This window comes from Corvus kubaryi, unplaced genomic scaffold (genome assembly GCF_017639235.1).
Source record: "Corvus kubaryi isolate FWS band 111438036 unplaced genomic scaffold, C.kubaryi_AGA036_p1.0 37392, whole genome shotgun sequence".
Lineage (NCBI taxonomy): Eukaryota > Metazoa > Chordata > Aves > Passeriformes > Corvidae > Corvus > Corvus kubaryi.
This window is the reverse complement of record NW_024581131.1, coordinates 13172556-13190287: the sequence shown is the minus strand read 5'-3', so window position 1 is coordinate 13190287 and position 17732 is coordinate 13172556. Positions and strand designations below refer to the sequence as shown.

General features: G+C 55.0%; 1 protein-coding gene across 2 annotated transcripts; it reads right to left on the bottom strand.

The window, feature by feature from the left end:
- Positions 1-87: 87 nt before the first annotated feature.
- On the bottom strand, positions 88-16648 carry CHRM4 (cholinergic receptor muscarinic 4). 2 transcript variants are annotated; one of them, XM_042038589.1, is made up of 3 exons: positions 16526-16648; positions 3661-3702; positions 88-3113 (listed from the first exon to the last, which is right to left on the bottom strand). In XM_042038589.1, the coding sequence occupies exons 1-3, from the start codon at positions 16581-16583 to the stop codon at positions 1636-1638; spliced, it is 1578 nt and encodes a 525-aa protein (XP_041894523.1). In that variant the 5' UTR covers positions 16584-16648; the 3' UTR covers positions 88-1635. The 2 variants fall into 2 exon arrangements, with proteins under 2 accessions (XP_041894523.1, XP_041894522.1); XM_042038588.1 differs by lacking the exon at positions 16526-16648 and adding an exon at positions 9526-11123.
- Positions 16649-17732: the final 1084 nt, after the last annotated feature.

Sequence of the window (17732 nt, the reverse complement as noted above, 5' to 3'; positions counted from 1 at the left end):
TGCAGGAAATGTCACCAGTGGGTGACACTGGGAAGCGGGGAAGGAGCCACCCGGGTGATGACTCATTCATTCCTCACACCATGGCCATTAGTTTTCTGGTCCAAGGTCTTTATTTGTCTTGGGGTGTGTTGGGCTGCAGTTTTAACCATTTAAAAATACCCAGAACCCCACCAGGCCTTTTGGGCACCCCTAAAGGCAGTGGTGGAGGGGTTCCCATCTGGGTTGGGGCAGCCTTTCTCCAGGTTGCACCTTGGCATGAGGATGGGAAGGACACATGGACACAGAGTTTGCCAGTGCTAGAGTGGCCCCATCCCATCCCTTGCCTGCACCTGGCTGTGTCCACCAAGGCTTGCACCTGGCTTTGGGAGTAGCTGAAGAGCAGCCCCGGGGTGCTCTGGGTGGCACACGCGGGAGGGCTGGGAGGAGGCTGGAGACGCTGGCTGAAGCCCGCATGCTGAGGGCTCTGCCACAACACCCATGACAGCGTTACATCCAGCATTACATCCATTTACAAAGCTCAGCAACCAGCTCCTTTGGTCTCCCTGCAGGATCCCCCTGCACTCAGGGCAGGAGCAGGGCTGGAGGCCACTGCCATCCTCTCCTGCCTCCAGAGCCACACATCAGGCCCCCCATACCTATCATGGGGAGAGCGGGGACCTGCTCATGGACCAGGTAAGACATGGGGCACCTTGGCCACATTGCAGACCCTCTTCCCACCCTCCTCTGAGACCCTCAGGTCAACCCTATCTCTCCCAAGGCCAGTTATTTTCATGGTCACTGCTGCCCACTTCTCAGGGGCCCCATTCCCAGGGCTGTGGAGCCAAGTCCTGCACCACACCACTGCTTTTCTTTGCAGTTTTGGTTTCCATCGTCGTCAGAGGTGACTGGGTTTCACACTCCTCACCCAGGAGTGAAATGCTTGGTTTGTCTGTCTGTCTTTCCAGCAAATTGCCGTCTGAGGGCAGAAAGGGTGTGAAGGGGAGAGCAGAGGCAGAGCCCAGGGAAGAATTCTGCCCCAGATTCCTGGGTGAGGATGTCCAATGGCACTCTCAAGGGAAAGGAAGCAGCTTGCCACATCTTTTAGGGTCCAATTTTGACTGCCTTCACAGGGGGCCTGACTGAGCCAGCAGGACTCCCCATTAGCATGCCTGAGCCAGCCTGGTCCAAGATGTCTAGCAAATGTTTGACCCTGGTTTCTTTTCATTTCTTGGGTAATAAACACTTTAGAAGCCAATGGAAAGTATCCAGCATTAGCCCATCTGCATGCAGACAAGCTCTGATGCCTTGGAGATGGTCAGCTGGGGAAAAAGGTACATCCAGTCTTAGGAGAACACTGATGCCATTTGGCCAATCTCAAGAGCATGGAGCTGGGAAGGGCTCCTGGTGACCACATCTCCTCCTCTTGCCTCTGGCTTTCCCGCTGGCTCCCCGAGCTAGTCCCCAGGCCCCGGGTGACTGGAAGGACCTGCAGCTCAGAGATGCCTTGGATTTTTGTCAGCATTGGATGAAGGACATCCTCTGCAATCACTGCACAGTCTGCACTGTTGTGAGTGGGGAGCAGAAGAACCCCTGCTGGCAAAGGAGGCAAAGGGAAGGGTTTCCATAATGTTACTGAAGTGGTCCCTGAGTGCCAGTTTATCTGGCTGTGCCAATGTTCCTGTACTGGCACATGAGAAGGTGCTTGAAGGTTTTCTTGAAAGTGGCATTGCAGAGGGCATAGCAGGCTGGGTTGATGGTGCTGTTGACATAGCAGAGCCAGTAGCCAATGGACCACACTGTTTCGGGCACACAGGTCTCACAGAAGGTGTTAATGAGGACCATCACGTTGTAGGGCGTCCATGTGAGTATGAAGGCCAGGAGGATGGCAAATATTGTTCGGGTGACTTTCTTCTCTCGGGCAGCCATCTGGCGCTTTTTCCGTACTTGGCTCCTGGCGATGCTGGCAAACTTCCTGGCAACATTGACTGGGCGGCTGTTGGCCAGGGAGTTGTGGTTAGAGGCTCCTGCCTTAGCTGGGACGATCTCAATGGCGGTGACACATTCAGTCCCCGTCTGCTTGGTGACAATCTTAATCTTGGACCACTTGGAAGTTGGGTTCACACGGGGGATGGCTGGACTCTGTCCTTGCCCTGCTGGCAAGATTTCTGCTGTGGGCTTGTCTTTTGTGGTCTGGGTCATGCTGACAGTGCTGGACTCATTGGATGTCTCCTTCTCCTCCTGATGGCCAGTGGCCTCTGTCTGTGCAGATGGCTGGTCATCCACTTTCCCATTCCTCACTTCCTCCTTCACCTCCACGGCCCTCTTGGGAGAGTTATTGTTGTTCTGTTTGACTGGGGGGCCCTTGAGGAATCTGAGGGACTTGCCTTTCCTCTCTTTCCTGCTCTCAGGCTTGTGCCTCCTCACCCTGCTTCTGCTGGCCAGGGAGATGTGGATGTACAGCACCGTCATGATGACTACGGGCAGGTAGAAAGCAGCAATGGCTGTGCCAAAGGTCACCGCTGGGTTGGAGAGGAACTGGATGTAGCATTCCCTCTCAGGGACTGTCCTCTTGCCCACAATGAACTGCCAGAACAAGATGGCAGGGGCCCAGAGAACGAAGGACAATATCCATGCGGCCGCAATCATTAGCCCTGCCATCTTGGTGGTCCTCCTGGCCGGGTATGTCAGGGGCTTGGTGACACAGAAGTACCGGTCAAAGCTGATGATGAGCAGGTTCATGACAGAGGCATTGCTCACCACATAGTCCAGAGCCAGCCACAGGTCGCACACCACAGCCCCCAGTGGCCAGTAGCCTTTGATGATGTAGACCGTGTAGAGGTTCATGGAGAAGACCCCGATGATGAGGTCCGCGCAGGCCAGGCTGAAGAGGAAGTAGTTGTTGACAGTCTGGAGCTGGCGGTTCACCTTGATGGAGAGCATCACCAGGATGTTCCCCACCACAGTGACAAGGCTGAGTGAGCCGGTGACAGTGGCAATGAAAACCAGCTCCACTGTCTTGTAGTTGGTGGGAGGCTGCACAGCCACCTCAGAGCGGTTGCCCAGGGTGAAGTTGTCATAGGTCAGGTTGGCCATCTTTGCCTGCCAGGGCTGAGCAGAGAGGTTGTGCATGGGATCTGCAAGGAGAGCGAGGACAGAAAGGGAGAATATCAGACCTTCCAGCCTGGCCTGGCAGCATTTCCTCAGTTTCCCAGGCCAGCACTGCTCTTGGCTAGTGCTCAAAAATCTCCTGGCATTCCTGGACTTCTCTCTGCCACTCCAGGAGTCCGTTGGAGGCGCTTTTTGTGTCCCTATTTAGCAGTAGAGGAGACACACAAGTTGTAGGGAGAGAAGCAGGAATGGGGCTAGGACAGTCCTATGGCCAGGGTGTGATGGTCCTTTCTTTGCAGGGCCAGGAACCATATCCCAGCAGGAGCACAACTTCGTGTGCTCCACAGCGGCACACAGGGAGGCCAAAGGGCTGGGGGGAAGAGGACTGCAGAGCCCAGGGGGGATGCACATACAGCACTCACTGCCAGAAGAGCACAGCATGGAGCCAGTGCCCTGCCCCAGGGATGAGAGCAGGTTTATGGTATGCCCCAGGCATGTCCTGCTGAGCTCCCCAAAGCACTCCCCAAGAGGCACCTAACCCACAAAGCCCCTGCCATGGTTCACTCAGCTCACCTGTGTCTCTTGCAGCAAACAGCTCCTTCTGGAAGATGAAATCTGAGACAAGGAAAACAGTAAGTTACACCACAGCTTGTGTGAGTCCCACGACATCTTACTGGGGGCACCAACCTATCCAACAGAGGCAGCCCTGACAAAAGGGTGGCACTGCTCAGATACAGATGCTGAAAAGCCAAGAAAGGCCTGAAGATGGGTAATTTGGCGTGGTGCAGGAGAGGGAGGGAGCTGCACAAGTGCCATCAGTCAGTGATGCTCGGAAGTGATAACCCCTTCCCCCAATCCCACATCACACTGCAGCTGCAGCCACCCTGGCCACGGAGATGTGTGGTGTGCAGTCAGACACCTCAGCATGATACATGGAATTATTTATGAAAAGTGATGAGAATTACAGACAGAATTACTGCCTTCATCCAAACCAAGATGCCTGCGGTTAATCACCCAAGGAAAGAGTAGAATGGACCTTAAAAAAAAAAAATCAATAGACCAGAAGTGCTATGTTGAGATGAAAGGGAATTTCCTGGAAAGCAAAGGAAAAGCAAAGACACTGAGGGAGATGGGCTGGACAGAAGAGCTTCCCATTGAATCTACCTCTCCCACACCATCCAGGCCCCCAAAACATGCTGGGCCTTCACTAGCCTCACCCTGGCTTTTGGGAGCATCCCAACCCCAACAGCCCATGAAGGGCAGCCCCTCCAGCAGCTCCTCCTGGTGCCCAGGGCAGGGGGTCAGTCCCATGGGCACTGCTGCCGGGAACCCAGTGGGAGCCAGCGTGTGGGCAAGTGTCCCCACAGTGGGAGGGCTCAGCACAGTGTGTCTCTGGCTTGGGTGCTGGCTCCAAATGCCTAGGACCCCCAAAACTGATTCTGCTAAATGTATAAACATGCCACTAACACGCACCTCTTCCAAACAGGGTCTGGCAGGCTTTGAGATCGGCTCTTCTATTCTAAGTATTTGAAAAGAAATGCCCTTGTCTTTCATTTGTGGTGAGTGTAGGAGATTCCTGCCATCAGAAAATAGCCAAGTTTTTAATATAAGCAGTTTCTAATGAGATGCAGATGCAACTAAATGAAAATGTGGCTGCTGAGATGCTAAAGCCAGGGTCCGATGTAGCTATTTAGGCAGCTTCTGCATTTGCAAGGCTACAGCTACGATAGTGGTGGAGCTCCTCTTACAGGTGCAAGGGAAAGAAGTGAGTATGGGACAAAGAAATACCTCTCTACCATTATCTGTGAAGACAAAAGGCATTTAAAAGAAAGCAGTACCCTTCGGCAGATGCTACATGCCAGATACAGATGGTGTGAGGAAGCCTGGTAGCACTGCCCATCTTTGCACCCAGCTCCAAGGACAAGGGATGCATCGAGGGAGGGGGAAAAGGTTTCTGCTGCCATCCTTCCTGGGCACCCAGCCAGGGATGTGAGAAGAGGTGAAAAGTGTATAAAATGGCTTAGAAATCTACAATCATGGCAGTTTGGGGGTTGGTTTCCGTAAGATTGAAATGAGTTTTAATTTCTTCACTTTGGTGAGATGGGGAGATTTAACTGTCATTCTTGTAACAGCTAATCAAACTGATCAGACAAGCTAGCAATCATGCAGACATTTACCCCAGCTCTTCCAAGAAGAATTTGAAAGTCTTTAAAAGAAACCTTTTCATCATCTCTGCTAAAATGTGGGTTTCAGTTTTCTCACTTTTGTTCATGAACTGCCATCCTCTTCTAAGCGTGTCTAATTAATTATTAGACTTGACAAAGACTTGTGTTCTCAGTTACCCAAAGTAAGAAAAGTCCATCTCAATCCCAAACTGTTCTGTACGTGTCCCAAGACGGGAGGAAAGGCTGCGGCAGCCCCACACGCGAGCCTTCGGATGCCACCCAGAGGTCATGCTGCAAACTGGCGTCAGGAGGCAGAGGCAACTGCAGCCTCAGGGTGGATGGCTTAAACACTGAGCATTGTGAAAATAAGCCTTCACCCATCAACAAAAATAAAGCAATTCCCTGTGTGAGGGAAGGAGGAGGACTGAACATGCTTAAAGGTGTGAAGATATGTACAACACAGAGCAACACGTGTGAGCTGGGAGCTGTGCACACCACTCACCCTTGCCTCAGATGCCCTGGCTATTCTCTGCCATGCCCCAGCCCACCAGGCATCCTTTTTCCCCATCTTCTGCTCTGCATCCCACTGTCTCACTCTCTGCCCCCGACGCTGGCTCTGAGCTCACTGGGACCGCTCAGCACTGCCTTTGCCTTCCTGAGCAGAGCAGGCAGCTCAGTCTGGAGCTGGGAGAAGGCCAAGGATGCTGCAAATTTGGTAGGTCTGAGCAGGTGACCAAGCCATGGATCATGCCTGCATGGGCACTACGGATAGATCTTTGCCTTTGAGATGGAGAGCATCCAGGCTGTGTGGGAAGGGCCTGGGTGGGGGCACAGCCCTCAGGCAGCCACACCTCTGTCTGCATCCCCATCATGTGTCCAAAGATGGAAAGAGCACACAGGAGAGCTGTGGAGCTGCAACAAACTCACCAGTGCGACACCATCCCCACCCTCATGCCAGCCACATCACTGTTCCCAATGCTGTGACACCAAGAACCAAGGGACCTCTCCAGGAGCTGGTGTCTCTCCATTAAAGCCTTCCTCATGTCCTCCAGTGCCCAGTACTTGCACACCTCCAGCAGCTCATTTCTTCTGTCCCTCCCCTCACAGCCCCCATCCTACATCACCCTCTCTGTCTCCATTCCCTTTCGCACCCCACTTTCATGATGGCACCACAGACAGGGAGGAGAAAAAGCCTTGACAAAGCTCAGGGAACACTTCAGAAGTGCTCCTGGGGCTGTGACACCAACTGGCTTTTCAGCCTGCACACAACAGTTCTTTGTCTGTGGTGCTCAGTAGGTGCTCTCCCACACCTGCTTGCACCAGCCAGCTACAGCAAACTCCCTCATACTTTTGGCAGTGATTTGTGGCCGGTTTTCTCCTCTGCATCGAAGCCATTAGGAGACTCCAACTCTTTACTGATAGCATACTCTGGTCCAAGAGTTTCTGTGGCTGCTGCAATGCTCACCGATCATGTCATCAAGACAGGGAGATGCCTTTCCCTTCCAATACAGGTACAGATCCAAGCAGAGAAGGTTGTAATTTGAGTGGGGCCCAACTATTGTGGGCAGTGGGCACAGCAGGGTCCCCATTGCTGCCTGCAATCATGGGTGTGACCACTGTTGGCTGAGGATCCAACTCCAGAGCAAGAGCAAAGCCAGTGTTCCGTCACAGGGTGACACCCGAGACCACAGCAGAAAACTCCTGCTATTTCCTTGCTGCACCTCATGTGCCTCTCCAGCAAGTCTTCCCAGCCTGTCAGCTCCTACAAACTGCCTCACAGCCTCTTGCCAGGTCAGAGAGGAGAAAGCCCTGTCACAGACTGCTGGTGACCACCGTGTGCCCAAAAAGTCTGCAGTAGCTGGAGGCTGGCACTCCATCAGCTGCAGTCAGTGACTGAGCACCTGCTGCACACAGCTCACGTGGGATGGAGGGTTTAGTTCCCTCCTGCCCTTGTTGCTCCTTGTGTGGAAGGAGCTGGCCACCCTCCCCACTGGCACAGCAAGGACAATGGGGGAGGCTGGTATTTACATACATCCATGTGATGGTGGCACCTCAAGCTGTGGGATGAGCTCCTGGAGCCAGCAGCCCTACTGCCCCAGCGTTCCCTGCCTCTTCTCTCTGTACTGCACAGCCTCCCTCTGCTCCACAGCCCCCGTCCCACACGTCACCACCCGCCATCCCCTTTCCTGTTTTGACACTGCCCCCATCCCAGCATCATCCTCAGGGCTGGGGATCCTCAGGGAGCAGGTGCAAGTGGGAGGCAGATCCACATCTGGTCCGCATGCGGTTGAAGCAAAACCTCTGGGAATGAGCAGGGCTCTGCATGCACCCAGCATGCTCTGCAAGGAACCCCATCATAAAGCAAGCCCCATGCTCACACACCAGTCTGGGGACGAAGATATTTACAGGGGAAGGAGAGGAATTAGAGAAACCCGTACTTCAGGAGATGCCTATGAGTGTGAGCTGCTCCCAGAGGAGATGGGCTTTAGCCCTGCATGGGCTTGGAGCAACAGCAAAACTGAAAGAGACCTCGAGCTCAGGGACAGGATCGAGTGGCTGTGACTGTCAGTTCCTGGCTGGATGGATCCTGTGGGGCTCTGGGTGCTGCCTGTCTCCAGGAGAGAGGGAAGCTGGCCCCCTCCACCACAGGCACATTCCAGCAGAAGGCACACATCACCCACTGCTCTGTCCGGGTGCCCAAGGCTGGGCCTCGGCACATCACCTTTGGTGTCACATTTGGAAAGAGCCAGGCCAGCCCCACTGCCAGCCCCACTGCTTGTCTTGGCCTTCCTAAAGGTATAGAGAGGGTAAAAGTCTTAATGGGGTTAGTCCTGTCATGTCAAACTCCTGATGTGATGTAGGGCTGGGCAGTTTGTGCAGCCACCACCACAAGGAGGAGAGGAGAGAGAAAAAAGAGGGAACAGAAGATGGTAGACATTTATGGCTCACGTACAAAAAGAGAAGGTATACTGAGGGAAGGGTGACAGTTTGTGCTGCTAATTGCATTATCTAATAGCTGTTAATTAGTTCCTGAATCATGGCACCAGTTTACAGCTAGTGAAGGATTGTTCTGGTTGACAGATTCACACCCCTCAGAGTGTGAAAACAGAATTCCTAGATACTGGGAACAGGCACCTTAGAAATAAAACATACGGGAGAAGACTGAGGGCAGGCCTTGCGTCTGGCAGAGGGAGGGTTGGTGTTGGGCGGCTTCCGTGCCTCTGCATTGGAATGATGAAAGCAATAAACAACCAGAAAAGCAGAAAGGAGATGAGGGGCCAGCAGGATCTGTTGTGTTAAAATAGCAGGGCTCCCCTTGCCCTCCCAGCTCCAGCTGGTGGCTGTGCTTTCAACCCTCTAGTCAATGGATCCCTGAAGTCCTTATCCTCCTCCAGAGGAGATCTGAGCCATTGTGGAACAGGAATTGTTTCTTGTCAGTAACATATGGGGTGGTTCTGGGCATTTGCTTTTTCCATTGAATAATTTATTCTTATTTCTTCCTCTGCTATTCAACTGGTCTTCATGAGGCAAAGCAATTTCCTCCATCCCCACAAGTTAAGAACCTCTGATAGCTTTTCCTGGAGCCATGGAGAAGCAGTAAGCTCAGTGGCACACGAGCAGCCAGCTTTCAGGGGGAGGCGAGGGGGCCAGAGAACACCCCCGTGCCTGACACATGTTTGCACATTAGGTTTGGAAAATCTGATGTGTCCGGGGCCAGAAGGGAGTGTTGCAGTAGTGTAACCCCACCACCCCCCTCAAGCAAGCCAGGAGCCTCCCCTGCCTTCCCTGCTGCTTGTAACTATGTGGGTAATGCTGGGTTTCAGAGTAAAGCCGAGGCACCACATCCAAGGTGGTTTGCACCTGGCTGTGGGAAGCGCTCCCAGGTCAGAGCCATGGCTGTTGAGCTGGGCTCCTGCAGGTAGTGCCCAGCCCAGCAGGCCCAGCAGCATCCCACAGCAGGCATAGCTGCACCCCCTGCCCAAAATGGCCCTTCAGCACTTGCCTGTACCCCTAATGTGCCCTTTGCAGGTTGTAAGGGGCCGCATGCCATTTATCCACAGCATTACCAGACAAGAAGCAAGCCAGTGAGAAAGTGTTTTATAAAAAGTAATTGAAAGGTCACTCCTATAAATAGCCTACCAGCACACTGGTCACTCTGACAATTAATTAACCATCTGTCACCCAATTATTAGGCCATATAAATAACCTATCAGTGGAACGCTACTAGCAAGTGTGCACGGCAAATGCCACGCGAGCCAAAGTCCAGCCTTACCCTGCTGTGCCCAGCCTGCAGCTCCCAGGCACCGGCGGCTCCCCAGCAGCTCCCACGCCTGCGCTGGCTCCGATGGTAACATCCCAGGGGGAGAAGGCTCACCACGGCGGCATCGCACAGTGGGACGAGGGGGACACAGTGTCCTCCCTCCAGTGTCCTCTGCCTCGGCCGCCCCAGGGCTGCAGCTCCCAGCTGGTGGCAGAGCTCAGCCCGTGTCGCTGAGCCAGGAAGGTGCTGGGCTTCCAGCTGAGCCTGGGCTGGAGCCACACTTCCCCCCTCCCATCCACTGCATTAATGCTCTCTGCCTCAGAGAGATGCTCATGTTCTTTTATATGCCTGGGCTGAAGCTTTAACAGAACCCAGCTGTTTCAAGGCAGCACAACAGAAATAACCCCACTGCAGCCCCAGGTCCCACTGCCAGGAAGGGCTCTGGGACCAGCCAGCAGAGAGGAAGAAGGGAGAGAGAGGATTACAGCAACAAGTGACTGCCTGGATTAGCTGGGCTCTTCCCAGGGAGAGATTAGTGGCTGGGATCAGGTGCCTGTGGGACAGAGGACGGTGGAGGAGAGACTGAGGGCTAGAGGGGCAGGTGTTGCAAGACCTAAGATCTGTTTGCTTAGAAAAGCAGCTCCCCCTGCCCCAGGGACAGGCCTTGCTGGGGGATGGCAAGGGGGAAGGACTCGGCTCTTTTTGGGAAGCCAGTTATAGGGAAGCCCCCTCACTCTGCCATGGCCCCACACAGCCACAGTTGCCCAAACCAGGTCGCTGCCACCCACCTGGGGGATCTGCCCCCTCAGGCCAGTCCCAGAGGCCAAGGCTGGTGCTGAATAAGGCAGGAGCTGGCCCTCACACAGAGACCCGCAGCACTCTGCACTCACCCTCTTTGCCCCCCAGGGTCCGCATGAGCCGTAGGGTGGGGATGCAGCTCAGACAGTCAGGGATGCAGCACTGCTCTGGCAGAGCATGGGTGTCAGGAGGGCAGGGGGAACCTGTTTCTCTGTAACTCAGCCTGGAGCTGAGGCATCGCAGGGAGCAAACAGTAAGGTGCTCATTTGAAATTTTAGAGACCTGACAATGGAAACAAGAGCCCCTTGCCCCATGGAGCAGAGTGAAGATTGAGAGGGCAAATGAGCCAGCTGAGTAACAGGTGAAAGAAAAGAGCTGATGCCCTGAGCCAAGGGCAGAAAATCAGGCAGGAGCAAGAACCCTGCTGGATGGATGTGTATGTGAGAGCCCTAGTCCTGGAGGCAGACAGCAGATGGGAATCTTTGGGGTGCTAATGAAAAAGAAAATTGAAAATACTAGACTCCATTTGGCCACAAAACCTGCAAGAGGGTTTGGAGTTGGAGGTGATGCCTGAGCAAAGGGACAGAGTGAAGGAGATAACCTGCAGCAGTAGGTGGGCAGGAAAGCCCAGGGCATGGACAGGCAGAATGGAAAATGTGGGGGCCAGGGGGCCAGGGGAGGAGAGCAGGTAGGAAATCTCCATCCATGGTGACAACAGAGAAGGGGAGGGATGGAGAGGAGGGAGGTGGGAATAGTCTCGGACTACCAGGGAGGGATTACGTATCTCCCCTACAGAAAAGTCCAAAGAAAATCTTCTGAGGAGAGATCTCACACAGAGACATTGCCTGCAAACCTCTCCCTGCTGTCTTCTCTGGAGGCTCCCACCAGCTCGTGGCTGGGCAGAGTGGGAGCTGTGCTGAGGCTGGAAACCTTTGTGGGCTGCAGCTCTCTGGCCCAAGCAGCCCAGCTCTGCCTGGGAGTCACCTCTCTCACTGCAGGATGGCGATCCCCAGCCTGTCATGCTGGTGCTGAATAAGGCAGGGGCCGGCATGCTGTACTCACCTTCTTTGCCCCCCAGGGTCCCCATCAGCCGTAGGGTGGGGATGCAGCTCAGACAGTCAGGGATGCAGTGCTGCTCACCCCACACTAACGCTTCAGGCAGCACCCACAGCACAGGACAGGGGTTTTAGCCACCTCATTGCCTGTGACTGCACAGGGTAGCAGAGGGTTTCATGAGTTGAGCATCACTCATGGGCCTTGGTGAGTTATCTGAGCTCTGCAAGAAGCATAGAGACCACCATGCTAGACACTGCTCCTAAGTGCTGCAGAAAGGCAGGCCAGAGGCCAGGCAATTCATGCCCGTTTTCAGGCAAAGGCAGATGCCAGAAGGGTTTCATTGCTCTCCACTCCTCTCTGCACACATGCATGCACTTTTTTGGCTTTATCTGGGACTGCACATGATGTAACTGTCAGCAGAGCAGGGATCCAAACTACCCCAGAGGCACTAGAGACAGCGAGATGCAGGGTATTCTCCTTCCCATCTCAGTCATGCAAAGATCTCCCAAGGATCTTCATCCCTGCTCAGCAGAGCCAGCCTGCCACGCTGCCCAGGGCTTGGGAGCTAACATCAACACTGGGAGGGTTTGCAAGTGAGGGGTCAGTGAAGTACGGCGCCATGGAGGCCTCCGGAGAGCCTCTCTGTGACCTGGAGCGGATGCAGGGGCCCGGGACATCATGTTTGCAGACTCATGTTTTCAGACCTCAGTGTTGCACAACTGGAGCTGAGTTTCCCACAGACAAATCAATCTAACTCTGCTTAAAGAGGCTGAAGACATTAACCCGTTAACTGGCCAATGCAAAGCAACTTCACCAGCAGCCTAAACCCTGCTGATGACATTTCACCTCCAGACACTTCCAGCTGAGGCCTGTGGTGTCAGCCCTCACTGCCTCCTCTGCCAAGCTGCAAGATGCTATACAATATGCTAGATGTAAAAGCAGTTGTGGTACCAGAGGGGCTGCTTCTCTGCCTGGCTTTCTCGGCTGGAGGAGCACAGCCAGCCTTGATAGCTCAGTAACATGCTGATAACTCAGGCCGAGCCTGCTGTGCTCAAGGAGCTCCATGGTTTGCACTGAGTTTTGCCTTTAAAGGACAAAATTCCTAGTTGCTGCCCCTCCTTCACCAACTGACCTGGGATGCAACTCCTCTTCGAGGCTCTTGAATTCAAGTAATCAGCCCTGTGCTTTCCCATGTCCCTCCCCAGCTCTCTCTGAGTCACTGGAACGGGTGGGAGAAGTTCCTCTGCAGCCACACATCTCAACCTGCCTAATGCTGGGGCAGGAGGTGGGAAGGGAACAGGGCACTTGGGCATCTCTGCCACTGCCTCATGCACTGAGTGGGAATGGAGCTCACATTGCACAGGACATAAAGGTGTGGTGGGGACAGGGTCACAGCAACACAGAAGAGCCACTCTTACTCACACAGCTCTGATTTGCAGGACCTCCGGCAACAGCTTGGGGGATTGTGGAGGGACAAAGCACTGTGCCTACAGCCATTGCATTTGCAGGCTTGGACAGACTGCTGATGTTAATTTTCTCAGCAAACTTACATCATACAAGGTATAAACCGAGCCTTTGCTGGAGTTCCTCCTCAATGCAGCGCAGCCTCAGGGCTGAAGGCATCTCTGAAGGGTCCTGAGGGCAGCCCTGGGGCGAAGGTGTGAGCAGCTGTGCCCGGCACGAAAGGGGTCATGCTGGAGAGCATCTCCAGCAGAGCCTCATTTGCTATGCTCACAGTGCCAGGGGACTCAGGGTCTGAAGAGAGGTCAAATGATGTTGTCCTGGCACAGAATCAAGTCCCAAGAGGACCAGTGCATCGATCCGCAGGGAAGGTGGGATGGCTGCCAACAGGCACATAGAGTGAGGACACCCAGGTGTCTCTAACTGGGGGAACTGGGACTGGTTGTGTGTCTCCTGCTAAAACTGTCTCTAAGCATCAAGGGGGCTATCTGTTTATGAGACACCTTGCCCTGTGTTCATGCAGCAGCAAAATGCTGCAATCATGGGTCAGCCTGCCCAGGGAACACTTTCCCGAGATTAATTTGTTCAGGGAGTGCCTCACTCCTTGAAGCTTCAGTAAATGAATTTGTCTGAATACAGGGCAAGGGTCCACCTCAGTATGTTCAAGGGTCTGGATGCAGCGAGACTCTGCCATGCCTAGAGGTGTAAAAGGATGTCATGGTGGGTTGTGCTGCAGGGGACGATCAAGGCTGGCACACTCCTCCACCTGGCTGTGAGTTAGGCAGCAGCCACACATTCAGGCCCTCACCTCCTGGTCTACCAGGGCCCTGGGCAGGAGAGCACATGAGTCTTCCTAAAAACTGGTGTCTGTTTTCTGACTGGTTGCACAAAACCCTCAAAAGAAGGATGGATTTGGCACAGCTCCAATCACCAGCTTGAAGAGGCTTCAACACTGCCCGGGTGTGGAGCCCCGCCTCACCACTGGCACACTCATGGTGGGTGCTGGTGCTTGGGCAGGCTAAAGAGCAGTCAGCAGGGGATGCTTGGATGGGAATGAAGAGAGGAGAGGAAGTAGATGGGAATGATCTGGTCCAAAACTTCCATTTCCTTACTGTGTCAGGTCCTGCACTCTCACATCTCCCTGAAACACGTCTTTTAAACATGCAGTTTTAGAGCCAGCCCAGAATGGGTGCCGAAATGCAAAGCAAACCTGCTCCCTTGGCTTACTGGAGGGCAGTAAGGGCATAGACCCATGTCGGACTGAGCAGCAACTGGCTCCAGGACAATGCCCACCTCTCCAGAAGATGCCCATCGAAGCCCTGACTTAGCGTGCCAAGGAGAAGGGGTCAGCTTGTGCACATGAAACACTTGCTGCATGTCTGTCCCTGTGGAAAGAGGAGCTGTATTTGTGCAGAAAGCAGGAGCCTCTCGCAAACAGCCTCCATTTCCCTCTCCTCTCATGAGTGCTCTCCCTGCTGCCTTTGCAGAGCTGTGTCTGCCACCTTGGCTGGGCACTCACCAAACCTCTTCACCTCTGTGGATGCTGCTGGTCAGGGCTCAGCAGGGCAGGCAGAGAAGGGCTCAACACAAAGGTGTGCTAGGGATTGCTGTGCACCAGCTGCTCCTCCTGGTCTCACTATTTTTATTCCTGTTGTTGTCTTTTTTCCTTCTTTTTCTTTTCTTTTTTTTTTTTTTCTGGGGAGATATCTGTCATTTTAATTTTAAAAAACAAAACAACAAAATCCCAACCATGACAAAACCTGACATCAATGGGATGCTCGTAGGGACAGTTAAAAGAGAAAAACCATGCTCCTTCTGCAAACTCAGAGTAATTGGATCACAGCATTAATTAATCATTTCAGTTCATTTCTCTTCTATGAAAGAAAACAGACTGACCCGCTGAGACGGGTGCGCCCCTTGTGTGAATAAACAAACTACTCTTACTGGTAGCCCTTCTCCTCCTTCTCCCGCCAGCTTTCCTCTTCCCACTCATCAGGTCACTCCCAGGCTGCTGCTGCTCCGTCCAGCAGCCCTGGAAACTTGCTGCCAGTTTGAGCAAGGGCGCATTGGCTTGGGTCCCACAGGGACCAGGGCTGCTGCACAGCTCTGCACACCTGCTCCCATCCCCACCTTCCCCACCCAGGGCTCCCAGCACTGGCCACCATCCCAGATGAAGGGTGAACCAGGGATGGGTCGCTGTTTAGGATTTCCACTGGATGCCCTGCTCTTTGCTGAGATGTCCCATGGGGGCCTAGTCCAGGCTGGAGAGCTGCAGCAGGTGCTCAGACGACAGGAGTCAGGGCGTTAGGAAGCAGGAGGTGATGCCCAGCAGTAGTGACAGCGAAAAGCATCTTGCTGTCACCTGAGATTTCAACACGAGCATTGTCTCTGGTGATGTTTCACCAAAAGCCTGGGCTCTGGGATCCTGGCACCTGAGTATTTTGATAGACGGTGTCGGCATCAACAAGCCACCCAACCGCATTGGTAGCAACCCTTGCAGCCCCTGTGTTCACTCTGCAAGTTGTGGCAGAAGTGAAACCACCCTTGGAGATCACTCAAGGCAGTTGTGACAAAGCAGGGAGCCTCCAAATGCCCAAGCAGAGCCCAACTGCCAGCAGGGCACAGGGGAACACCAGCTACTCCTCAGGTTGGGAAGTATCTCCCTAGCCTTGGGCTTTGCAAAGACCAGCTAGAAAAATTCATCCACAGCACAATCAGAGGGGTTGAAGGCAGGTCAGACAGAAGCCAGGGCTGCTTTTATTTTAAAAAAATGATAAGAACTGTTGCCTGATTTGAAGCCAGCGTCATTATTTTAGAAAGAAAGAAGGGTGTGGCTGCCCGACTCTTGTCCGTGATGGGCCGACAGAGGAGCACGGGGGAGCTCTGTCATTACCAGCAGGAAGGGTGCAACAGGGCCAGAAAGGGCTGAAGGGAAGGTGAGACCCACACTGAGGGAGAGAGTGGGCAAGATCCGTCTCCCTTGCAATGCCCAGCCTGGCAAAGGGCTCTGAGGAGAGGGGGAAAAACTTCTGCCTAGTCACATCCTTGGAGGTGGCCACAAGCGCCAGAGGGGTTTGCCCAGTATGGCGACAAAGTATCCAAAAGATAGGGATCGTGCCCCTGTTGCTCTTGTTGGAATAGTGAGGTAAGCAAAGAAAGCGTGCAGGTAGTTTCCTGTCCAGGAATGTCTCCTTCCCAGGGAAGGCACCAGGGGAGCAAATAACCCCCGTCCTGGGTTTCCTCCTGGGGGTGTCTGCCCCCGGGGCTGCAGGCTGCTCATATTCCCTACTCAGGGCGCTGACAAGGCTGTTTCCTGGGTGACAGGAGGGACCCGAGGTTCCTCGGGCGACGGATCCCGGGAACGGTGTTGGTTTGGATGGGAGCAGGGAAAGGGGATGCCAGACATCACCCTGGTGCCCTGGCAGGACTGCACGGCTCTAGACATGCCGGGGCAGCGAACCAGTGCGAGGGTCCCGACCCGCGGGGCATCCCGGGGTTCCCGGGGAGACGCAGGAACGTGGGAAAGTTGCAGAGACACCTCCCCCATTCCTGGGGCGACCGCGTGCCACATCCCGCGGGGGTGCGCAGCCCCCTCCCCATGCACCCTAAAGCCATGCAGACGCCCCCCCGCCGGACCCTGCGGGGGCTGCCCTGCGCCCCCCGCCCTGCGCCCACGGAGCCCCGAGCAGCGACTCACCGGGCAGCCCAGCCCAGGGCGCGCCGCCGCCCGACGCCGAGCGGTTCTCAGCGGCCATGGTGCCGCGCCGCGCCCGCGGGGGCTCCGGCTGGCATGGCCCGGCCGGCTCCCGGCTCCGGTCCCGGCTCCCGGTCCCGGCTCCCGGTCCCGGCGGCGCCGCGCGCGGCGGAGGGGCGGGGAGAGGGGAGGGCCCGGCGCTGCCGGCTCGGCCCTGTCCTCCTCCCCCCGCCCCCGCCCTCCCCCGCTCCCAGATGTGTCGCCCCCAGATGTGTCGCCCCCAGATGTGACCCCCCCCTCGCCGCCACGAAAACGCACCGGGGCGGGGGCGGGGAAAAGGGGGGCTCACGACGTCAGGAGCCGCTGCCAATCCCCACGCCGCCGTTCCCCCGTCCCAGATGTGGCCTCCCGGCCCCGCCGGCCAGATGTTGTGCGGTAGCGCTCCTGCAGCACCCCGGACAGCGCTCCCGGGACCGCCCGCTCCCCGGCGCCGCGGCTCCGACCCCTGCTGCCACCTCCGCACCCACCGGCGGGGATAAGTCCCGACCCGGTGCAGCCGGCAGCGCCGGGAGCACCGGCGTCCCAAGGCGGGGGAGAGCGAGGAGCAGAGAGGCGCAGAGCGGGGCCCCGCACAGCCTGGGCAAAGGGAGGCCTCGACGCTTTCCCCAGTCCCCAAAACTCTGCCGGGCTGTCACTAACGCTCGGAACTGCGGTGTTCAAGCAGAATAAAAGCCTCATCAGGCAGTACCACAACCAGCTGACTGACTGTCCCCCAGGTTTGGCTTTTGGTAATGAGAAAGAGTCAAACGAGAAGAAACAAAGTGAAAAGGAAAAATAGCTCCCTGTCTTCCCTTTCCTCTACCCCCTTCCCCTTCCCTCCACTTTACATCCAGAGCAACTCCCTCACCCGCCCTGTGCCTCTCACTTGGGCTGTCTCACAGACACACACGCGTATCATTTCCCCATCTGCTCGGCTCTCACGCACACGTGCACAGACACGCATAAACAAATAAACGCCCCACTTTAACCCTCCTTTGCAGCGATTACAGTCGCAGATGGGTTCCTACCATTCATTCCTTCACCTCCTCACCCTCTTCTTGTACCTCTCTGGCTCTGGGAAGTAGCACTTAACAAAAGCCCAGTATTTCAAGTCAATTTCTCATCTGAGGATGTGTCCACTTCACAGACTGGACTTTTCTTTTCCCTAGAT